This window comes from Phaethon lepturus, unplaced genomic scaffold (genome assembly GCF_000687285.1).
Source record: "Phaethon lepturus isolate BGI_N335 unplaced genomic scaffold, ASM68728v1 scaffold17241, whole genome shotgun sequence".
NCBI classification, from domain to species: Eukaryota; Metazoa; Chordata; class Aves; order Phaethontiformes; family Phaethontidae; genus Phaethon; species Phaethon lepturus.
The window spans coordinates 1-11030 of NW_010518640.1; the positions used below are offsets into that span (position 1 = coordinate 1).

An 11030-nucleotide genomic window follows, 5' to 3' on the forward strand; every position below is an offset into this window, starting at 1 on the left:
CTTTTCCAACCCTAATGATTTTGTGATTTCTGTGATCTAGAGATGTTCTGGGCACTTAAAACTGTTGCCGAACTCATTGGGAGCAGAATTCCTTGAAATACTGTAGCTGTCATACTCCAAGCTACCATTCTTAAAGATCTGTGTCTCTGATATCCCCTATAAAGGAAATAATAATATTGTCTTGCTTCAGAATGTAATTTCATAAGCATTTGTTTTGCTGATGGGTGAAGCAGTTGTTTTCTCTCCTTCCTGCACTTAAAACTGTTGCCGAACTCATTGGGAGCAGAATTCCTTGAAATACTGTAGCTGTCATACTCCAAGCTACCATTCTTAAAGATCTGTGTCTCTGATATCCCCTATAAAGGAAATAATAATATTGTCTTGCTTCAGAATGTAATTTCATAAGCATTTGTTTTGCTGATGGGTGAAGCAGTTGTTTTCTCTCCTTCCTGCAGTTTTTAGGGCTCTGCAGTGACGCAGGTTTCCTTATCATATGGCTGTCCAGTATCTGTATTAGTATGGAGAAAGGGGGTGGCTGTTACTGGGAGTCAGCAGGTAGTAAAAGGAGGCTACCTATGGCAACAGTAGTACTTAAACTGGTCTAAGCAGAAATGTGTGGTGAAGACAAATCCACAAATGTTTGAGAAGCACCAATATACATGATGATGAGCCCTGTAAATAACCCTGAAGGAATCAATGCTTTTCTTCAGAGCAAGGTATGAATATTGTGCAGTAAATAATGCATCACAGCATACATAGAAAAAGGATGTGAAAAATAAATATTGAAGAGGTGTTCATTAAGTGTGCACCATCTATCTGGCTCACTGCATGAGGCAGGTGTTCCCTTGAAGTGGTCTGTAATTAAAGACTACATCAGTAACACACAGATGAAGGAAAGGCTGTCTGCCTCATCATTTTTCGACTTCAGAACCGTAATGACATCCTTTGAATATTGTACCTCTCCCAGTTCTGCTGCCTTAATTAAGTTTCTTGTGAGCTGGAAAACAGTGTCAAAGTGTTTCAAGATTGTTTTCAATAAGGAAGTAGTATTTTAGAAAGTGTCACTTCAGGAATTAAAAGCCCCTCATTTTTTCCATGCCCTTCTCAACTGAGAGATGATTAATAAATCCAGAGAAAAAAAAAGACATTTGCTGCTGATGCATATGTACAATTCCAGTTCGCCTATGCTTTCTCTTTAATGAGATTAAGATAGGATTTTGGGAGGGAAACCAGTTGGCATTATTTACGTCTGATCTAGTGAAGAGAACACAAAGTTCAGCAGACAAAACTTCCGTTCTTAGTTGTGCACAGAATAGGTGTCTGTGTAATGAAGGAGTGTGCAAACATTTTTGCTTTGAAGGAATCTCAACTGATCCACGTTCTAGTGTGAATTCCAGCCTCAAGATTTGTATGCAAATGATTGTATTTTTTCTCCTGGGGCAGTTTGACATATATGTATAATTTTATTAAATTTTCATAATACTTTTAACTCTTGCTTTTCTTTCCTCATGCATCCACCACAGATCACATTCAATTGGGTAAGACACATTACTCTTCTTGAATACTGCTTCTGTATTTGACAGGATTTTTTATGGAATATAATGCAGTAACCTCTTTCCTTTCAGCATCATTATATATGATAAAAACATATGTACTTAAACGGTAATGCCTCATTTTTACAGCATGGTGAGTATAATGAGGAAAGGACTGGACTTAGTGTTTGCCTTGCTCTTGAGTAGATTAGTCTCAAATTCAAATAATGAACACATTCAAAAGATGTTGCTCTTGGGAAAACCTATTTATATGTAATCCCATTCTCCCAACCATCTTTTTCTGTCAGAGGTTGAAACAGCAAACATTCAGTAAAAATTCTGTTCAGCCTGCAGAGCTTTATAAAGGTTGTATAAAGAATTTAATTACCTCCTCTTCAATAAGGCAAAAGTATATTAGTCATGAAGTGAACATGGTGACTCTTTAAAAGTCTTGAGTCCAGGGGAAATTTCCAATAGTAGGCCAAATTCTTAACATGATTAAAAGGGTTCTTCATATTGACAGCTTGAATTTATTGATGCTGTAAAGCACTTCAATATATGATGAATTACAAAACAAATTTTATGTGTGCTGAAAGATTCCATAAGTGGTCTGGCTTTACATCAGTTCACCCAGTGGAGGGACTGAACAGCCCTCAATCCCCTACAGTCCCCCTGGCCTCGTAGCATCACCAGCGTGCAGGACAGGTCAAGAACAATTTTTCTGTTCAGTTAAGTAATCCTAACATGGACTCTTACTTCACTGATAAAACTTCAAAATGGGGCATAGATTGACCTTCTTTCCTATCTCCCTCTGACATGAAACCAAAATGTAATGTTTAGCAACCTTTGTCAGGAAGGATCACTGTTCTCTGCCTCTGCACTGGTCAACGTCACAGACATGTGTGTCTTTAGAAGAGTCTTAGGCTTCTAGTAAAAGAAGATGTTGTCACTGTTCCTATAACTCACATCCTCACCTCTTTAAAGAAACTGAAAGATGAACTCAGTGAAATGTGCACTTGGTATTCAGATTGTCTGTCACATGCCATCTCTCAGCTGTGCAAATTTAATTTGGCACAATCTTACTTAGACCTTCAAATTTGGAGTGTTTTGCTTATTAGAAGAGGAGCAGCCTATGCTGACATACTTCCAGATTCTTATTTTTGCCTATTTGTCATGTGTTACAAGACTAAAATGGCAAGCATGCTTGTTTAATTTAATTAGGGTTGTTAAAGATTTGCTGCACTTGTGAAATGTTTGGGCTAATCTTTCGTAAGTCTTAAAAAGATGTGAAAAATTCAACATGAAACATTTGCATTGTCTGCTGTCAGTTCTTGTCTGTCTGAGCTTAGCAGAAGCCTTAAAATATACACAACAGCAAACAGTTCATGTAAGTTCTCTCTGTCCCACCTGCTTGCCAAATAGCTCTTTCCTCCCCCCACCCTCCCATTTCTGAATTTTGAATCTGGAAAAAAAAGAATCTTGTGTGTGTATATGGACGCGGTGCTGCTCTGAATTTGTATAGTTTAGAACACACACATGTGCTGTTTATGTGAGAGCTTTCATTTTTTTAATGCTATAATTATGCTTTGCTTGGTCGCAGCCAAACGGTGCTGTCCCTTAAAGTAAAGCTCTCACTGTTCTCAGTCAGACCACTCTGCAGCTGTCAGTCACCACTGAAAGTAGCCATGCATGAATTTTCAAAACAATACATACTCTTGCATTACACAATTTACTTATAATGTTCAGATCTAATACTTATGGACAGTTCTTACACTTTAAATAAAGATTCATATTCAGAACGGGCTCGGTGCTGCCCAGCAGAAGGGAATAGGTGATGCTATGATTAGCGGAGTTGGCTTTGGTGGCTCAGGTAGGAGGATGTGGCTAATGTAAGTCAGGCAGTCAGGGTGAGTGGCCATCTGCAGGCTTAAAGGTGTGCAAGACTATTTGGGGATCTTTGAGTGATGCAGAGGCTCCATCCTCCGCTTGCCAGCCCTCCAGTACTCTTGTGCTGGGAAGTCTGAGGAGGGAAGTGTCACAAGGAGAGCTGGATGAGAGCTGTGGAAACCGGCTTTCTACCCTTGATAATGTTGAGGTGTAAAGGAGGAGGTGAAAAGTCCTAGAGAGATGGGGACAGCAACTGTTGCAGCTGAGGGCACTGCCTCTCTGGTTGAAGAAACCTCTTGTTTAGGTGGCCTGTTGTGCAGGAGCCTATATAAATTGGGGGCCAGCAGTGGCTATTTGGACTGTATATATTGTACATGAAACAAAGGCAGGCAATTGCCTACTTGCCTACTGCCTTGAACCAGCTCTGTTTGAGTTCACAAACCTGAGGCCAGCTTACCCAACAGAGAGCCGTCACTGCGGAACATGGAGGTGGCTCTGTGTTCCTCTATCCCATGTCGCATGTCTCTGTAGGTAGCAGGGGTCTGTGTCATTTAAATGGATATTGCCAGGAATGGTTTTGCATCGTTCATTTGAGCCCTATTAAATTGCTGATCAGTTGACATGAGAATGTGTTGGTAAGTTCTTCAGTGCTGAAAGTGAGCAGGAATTCACAGGTGAGTTTGACAAGCTGTTGCCATCAGGAGAGGAAGAGTAGCAGCAATCTTGAAAATATATTTTTTTTTTTAATTAAGTTAAAAAAATAAAAATGATGCTATAATCATGTTGCAAACTGGATTTTACAGCTTTTTTTCCTTATCTTTTGCTTTCATCCCACAGTTACTCTATTCGCCATTCCATAAGCATGCCTGCGATGAGGTAATATGCTTACCCATATCCTATTTGCTATGGTGATGTTGAACAGTGTAATGAGGGGGAATCTGCATACTTTGATCTTGATCCTGCAGTTTTTAGTTGGAGGAATAGTCCCACTTAAATCAATTAAGGTTACTCATGTAGATAAGGGCTGCAGGACAGGCCATCTGTGTTTTTTTCCTTTTAATTGTATTAACTGTTTAATCTCTTGTACAAGCCTTTGAGTAAACGACGCAGTTCTGAGATGCATTTGGGTAGTTGATTGCTATCAGGTTTGTATTACTGAATCTGAAATTCCGTTGTTTTGCTGTCTCTAGAACATCATCCAAAACCCACTAACGTCAGAGATGCTTTCCACTCCAGCAGGCTTTGGCTTATGCTCCTATGGAGGGATTTTATATGAGTGCTTTCATATTTTAATGGCTGTAATCATGCTTTACTTGACCGCAGCCAGATACTGATGTCTGTTCAAGTAAAGCTCTGACTGTTTTCAATAAAATTAGGATCCAGCTTTCTTTTTACCCCCTCAGCCTCTAAGTGTATGTATAACACCACTCCCTGACAAGTATGTGGGGAAAACAATTCTCCTAACTATATGATGGATGCTAATTCATTCAACTTCAGCAGGTGGATAGTTTAAGGCAAGCATTCACCAGTGTGACCTATGGGTCAAATGTAAGTCATAAAACTCAATTTCTCTCTCCTTTTGACCCTTCTTTCCCTGTGAAAAGTTTGTCACCTTTTTAACAGAAACTAAAAGTAAACCTGCATTATTTTTCCAATTGACTTCCATTTGTCCTTTCCTTAAATTAGGGTCAGTTTAACTTAGCCTGATGAGGGATATGATGTAAATGTATTTGCAGAAATAGAGGCCATCAACATGCTCCTTATAAGTTCCCAGAAAGTGCAAAGAGGATGAACTGGAACCCTGAAGTTTTAGCAGCCATTGGCTTCACCACTTTGCGAAATGAAGCACAGGCTCTTGCATGTGTTTGCCTTTCCCCATGGCTGACAGGGAGGCATGAGCACCTGCCAGGGTGAAGTGGTTCTGCCTCATTGTTCCACCGTGAGGGCACCCTCCGTTGTGGTTAAAGATCACTGGTATGTTTTATTTCACCTAGAAATAAATGGATGTAGTGTTTTTAGTACATCCTGCTGATCGTGGTGTTAGGAGGTACCCTGCGCTTTCAGTGGTAGTGGTTCCTATCTCTTTCTGCACATACCACAATGGACAGGTTAAAAAAAAAAGCTGAAGAACTAAACACTCAGTTCAAGTAACTGCTTCATTATACTGCACTGGGCTTAGGGAGATCCAGTCACCTGTTTCTTATGGTAAAGAAAATACAAGAGGAACCCCACTGGACAACAGCTTCTGAGCTGCAGAGTCTTCACTAATAATGAAGCACAAAGTATGCTATAACTGGGCTCTTGGTTGTCAGGCAAGGAGCAGAGAACCAGAAGAAGGTCCCCTTCACCCACTGTAGATTTGCCCAAGTCCTTTGTTCTGGTTAAACTGCTGGAGGAGGAGACAAGCTTTTGTACTCACTCCAGCTTGCCGCCTTCTAGCATGTCTTCCTACGTGGGACAGGGATTATCAGCAGTGGGGAAGCTGCTGCGAAAAGGGGAGAAGAGGCATCCATCTAAGCAACTGAGGGGCAACTTGAGTATAGCTGGGGATCCGTACTCTCAATTTAAAACAGCATATGCATTATATTCATAATATTACGTGGCAGATATTAGTTGTGGTCAGTATGTTCTGTTTGCAGGAAGAAATGTAAAAAATTAAATGCATTTAAAATGAAAGAGAAGCTATGTTTCAAGTTTTGGAGAAAGAAAGAAAGACCAAGGTTGTCGGGCAAGCCAGCAAACAAAATAATGTGGTTTGCTTTAAGCAGGAAAATCACAGCTGTTGCCTTTTTTTTTTAACTCTGTTAAGATGTTCAACTCACAGTTTTCCAAAAACAGTGTTGTTTTTTGTTCTACGGGGAGTGAAAGGCAAAGAAAAGCTTAGCTTTGTCAGAGGGGAACCCTTGGGACACAGTCTTCCTCAAGTCTTTGTCTTTGAAAGCAGTGGGATACACCTGCGGCCACAAAATCATGGAGTGGGGCGTCAGGATTCCTCAAAGGCATTTGGGACCCGCTCCTATGTAGTTCTAATCTCCTTTATCCTAGCCTCAGGACATTAAACTGTCATCTTTTTAATTATCTAGATTATGAACTTGCTGATCAGCTGAAAAAATGTGTTCATTTTGTTACAACACAAATGGATAAAACTATAGAAATGCGGCCCTACAGCCAGCGTTCTCTGGTTGTTTTTCTGAGAACGTGATGAATGTATCAGAGGGTAGGCAGGCCCGTCACTGTTTGGTTTCAATTACCAGGCAGGTTCTGCTTTTGCAAATTTGTAGCTAAAAAATGCTCATCCGATTACTGTAATTGGATTTGACTGACGGAGCACAAGTGACTGTTCATACCCTATCAGTCCTGTGCTGCCAGCCAGCCTTCGTTCTGTCCTAGTGTTGTCGCCTGGTAAAGACTGATGACATTGTGGAGTTACCTCATTACGTTTGCAACTGACTCTTCTTCTTTCCTTGAAATTTCTTTTTCTCCTAGGAATTCTCCAACTTTCAAATCGTTTGAGGAGAAGGTTGAAACCACTGTCACAAGCCTTAAGGTAAAGGTTAGAGGCAGAGTTAATGGCTGTGCGTGTTGAAAGTGCGACAGCTTAGTCGTCCCTATCATTTGTACAGGAGACCGATTGAATTTGCTGTTCGAGAATTTCACGGAACTGCAAGAGCACTAATGGAAAATGAAGGCAATATGCAGACAAATAGTCTTTCTCTGCTTTGTTACTAGGAAATTACTTCTGTTGTCTGCCAAAGTAAACAAATGGTCTCAGAAATGCCAAAAATACGGCCATACTAAAATGGTAAGCAGGGGCATCTCCTAAGGTGTGACCACGGTTGGTTATGCTGTGTAAGGCAGAGCCACGTCCAAGGTTAGATTCTGAAAGCAGTGTGGCCTCATGAGTTTTGGGATGTGCCCTGTCAGACAGACGCAGCCATGTGCCTTGCAGAGTGAACTTCCATCGCTGAGCTACACTCCTTTCAGTACTCGAGATGTACTCACCAAGTGCCCCTTAGCTGGTGGGAGCTGCCATGTAACTCGAGTGTGCTTCACACTACCTGCGTGGCCTGTAGCACTGAACTCGCCTTTCTCTAATGCAGGTGTGTTTCCTCTCAAATTTCAGTGCTTTGGATTAAAGATTTCAAAACTATATTAACATATTTGCTGTGGGACAGGAAGATCTGATGGCAAAGTTACCAGTTATCACTAATACCACTTGTTAAGGCTCTTACTTGGCAGGACAGAGCATGGCAAATTTGCAGTGAGCTAAACTTTGCTGCATGGTAAGGCACATTCAAGGGGGAACAAGAGGGTTTGTCTCCTAATGGTTCTTATTCATCAGATAAAATCAAGTAGGCTCATAAAATGGCATTTTACTTTGCTGTGACAGATTCCAATGCATTCCAGTACAGTCTGTCAGTGGACAAGCGCCAAATTGATCACCCCTCATTTTAGGAGGAACTGAAAATCCTAGATTAATGTCAAAGGGCATTACAACTTGTAAGGCATTAAAAAGGCAAGAAAATGGCCTTCCACTTGGGACAGAAGGACATTCCTTGTTACAGAAAATGCAGATTGCAGCTAGAACGGAAGCAGCAGGTGCACAGAGAAGGTCTGTCTTTTCCATGCTACTCTGCAATCGTACAGTAGATAAAATTTTCCAGTCAGCGTTTGAGGAAAGTAAGCAGCAGCGAGCTTGATTTATTTTTACATTTCTAAAGATGCAGACTTGCTCTATCATTTTCACCTTTTTGAATGTTCACATTTATTTAGCGATACGCTGTTGTGACCTGAGGTCATGATAAGTGTGGGGTAGCATCATCTCCATTGCACTGTGTTGGGGAAGGAAACAACATTTCACAGGTGGGAGGCAGCATCCCAAGGAGCTGGAACAGAACACAGAGTCCCTGCTCGGTGCCTGTATACACCTTCCTCCTCTTCATTCTTTTCACCTTTGCTGCCAATGGTTTTTATACTCAACCTCACTGTAGGAGAAATCATGCAGTGAGGTGCATCAGCTTGGAATGTCTGAATTCTTGCCTGCTGCAGTCAAGCATGTCACTTGCTTATCTGTATATGCTTCTTCCACTTCTGTCCATTTAGATAAGGGGTGCAGTGCAGCTCATTGGAACACCTGAGGTCTGAAATTGATTTTTTTTTTTTTTCTTTTTGCATTTTTCACCACTCACAAGTTAGAAGAAACTACACTGGAGAAGGGTAGCACTTTTTGTACCCGTTCAGTCATTCAGTCACTTAATTTACCCTTAGGGCTTTCAGTAGTACCTTTAGCTCCCAAGTTTGCTTCTAGACTACTCTAGACTCCACAAATCCTTTCCTCCTACACCTATGGCCAACGTGTGAGAGGGACAGCTTAAAGCCTTTTGCCTTGCTTGGCAAGGACAAATGTGAGCGATGTCCTTTCTGCATCAGGGGTGGGGTGTCTGTTTCCACTCACCTCAGTGGGCCATTCAGAAAGAGAAAAAGTCAATTCAAACTGCACAGCTCTGAAGACCATTTTTTCTCACAGTGATCTGCTTGAGGAGCCTGATCTTATTTTGCTGATTAAGCAAAGGCATTCTCTTCTGGAGGAGATGATTTGTCATGTCAGCTCTTAGCCTATCATGTGTTCAGGGTGCTTTTAGATCATCCTTTGAGGAATCTTTAGTTAAGCAGGACAAAACAAAAAGTCGTGAGTCTAAAGTCATCTTCCACATCCCATGAAACCTTTGTCCATCTTTATTAGCAAACCAACTGACATTTATTGAAATATTTTCTGTCTGTATTCTCCTTCTGATCAGTCCAAATCAATGTTCTTTTGAGAATTTTAATTGGCAAGTAGAAGTCCTGATTGTACTACAGGATTTGCCATTACAATTTAATAGTAGCTTTACTAGGCAGTGGCTGCCTTTTCCCTGCAAGTTTGGGCCTACCAACATTTAACAATATATGTATTTTGTATTGCTGCTTGCAGAAATCAGTGATGAACCAATACTTTCTGAAAGTCAGCACAGCCCACTAGACTGGATACAGATTTTTAGCTCTTGAGATGGAAACTTTCAATAACTGTGACTCAAACCGTCAGAGCAAATATCAAGCTTACTACTACCACCTTATTTTATTGAACTTTCAAGCTAGGCAAGCTCCTGTGCTAGCTGATGAAACAAAGGATTATATAGGATTAACCCTTTGGAAACTTAGGACACATAGTTCTTTTAATTAAAATATTCTTCCTAAGCATTCAGTAGCTGACAGGCTGGAAAAATGTCAGCTTGTCTTAAGTCCTGCTGCAGCTCTAGGATAGAGTAAAAAGTTTTGCCCTATTTTCAGGCTCGAATCAGCTTCGAGTGGGCGTATCAGCAAGCCAAACTGCAAAAGAATGTTCTCTTACCAAGACAACCCAGTCAAAACAGCTTTGTCTCTTTGTCACTTAGTCTTGACCATTTCCAGATCTTTAGATAAAGCTCAGTCTTTGTTAGGAAAACTATTTCAGAGATTTTAGTCATATTGTTTTTTTTTTTTTAATACTTGTGTTTACAAATTCAGCAAACTGAAGCATTTTGAAAGTAGTTGACCTGTGAGCACATGGTCATGTGTTTCATTAATGTAATTTGGTATCTTTTTCCCCCTCCAAAGGGGAATGCTGTGCGCAGGTTTCTGTATCATTATCTTGCTAGCTGCAAGTACCTAAAGGGAGACAAGCTGCTGCTTTTGTTCTTTGGTTACTTCTACTGTCCGAAATCCCAGTATGGTTTCTGTATTTTGAGAGCAGCTGTGTTACCATTGCTGGCAGATGGGCCACTTTTTACTTGGCAAATGAACCAAGTATTTAATACCCATCTTTTATTCAGCCTGCGTAGAACTGGAAGACACAGTGAAACCAGTAAGAGCTACTTATATAAAGAACTGCACTGAATTTACAGGTAGGATCTAGGATCATGCTTGGGATCTACTGAGGGACTGGTTCCTTTAGCGTAGGATAAATGACACTGGCAGATTCTATGATTGCAGCCTAGAAGTTTGGAAATTGGGGGAGGAAAAGGGTTGCTTTATTTGACTGTTTTTACAGCTTTTGTTCTAAGAAAAACCCAACCCCAGATGTTCCCTGCCTGCTTTGATCAGTTCCCAGCCCTAGCCCTCCATGGCCATGGGGTGGAATGCAAATGGGACTTGTAACAGTGTGAGCAGAGGAACTTGCTGTTCACTTTGTTTGCCCTGTTTCAGACCAAGGTTGGTGGGACAAGCCACACAGGCGGCAGTTTTGAAGAAGTTCTCAGCTCCACAGCCCATGCCAGTGCTCAGAGCTCTCTTGCTGGTACCCGACTCCCTGAGAGCGAAGAAGAGCTTCAGTGTTAGACCGCAGGCTCTCAGCCTCACAGGCCTCTCTTCAGAGACTTGCCCAGCCAACTTTAGACCTCCCTCGCCACCCAACTTGTGCAACAAGGTTTTGTCAGCTTTGGAAAATTGCCTCCCTGGCCTTGTGCTGGAGAAACATTTCCTCTCTCGTTTGTATTCTAGATGGGCCATTTTATCATCAGGTACTTTGTACACCATAGAAACCGCACACAAATCATTGGCTTATAATGCTCTAAATTCTAAGTGACCAAAATAGGT

The 11030-nt window shown here is 41.2% G+C and overlaps 1 protein-coding gene across 1 annotated transcript; it reads left to right on the top strand.

The window, feature by feature from the left end:
- Positions 1-4256: 4256 nt before the first annotated feature.
- On the top strand, positions 4257-10772 carry LOC104628281 (tumor protein D53 homolog; the record flags this gene model as incomplete). Its single annotated transcript, XM_010296809.1, has 3 exons — positions 4257-4295; positions 6906-6966; positions 10641-10772. Coding segments are annotated over 3 exons (232 nt in total), but the record flags the coding sequence as incomplete, so codon positions are not given.
- Between the last annotated feature and the right edge of the window lie 258 nt (positions 10773-11030).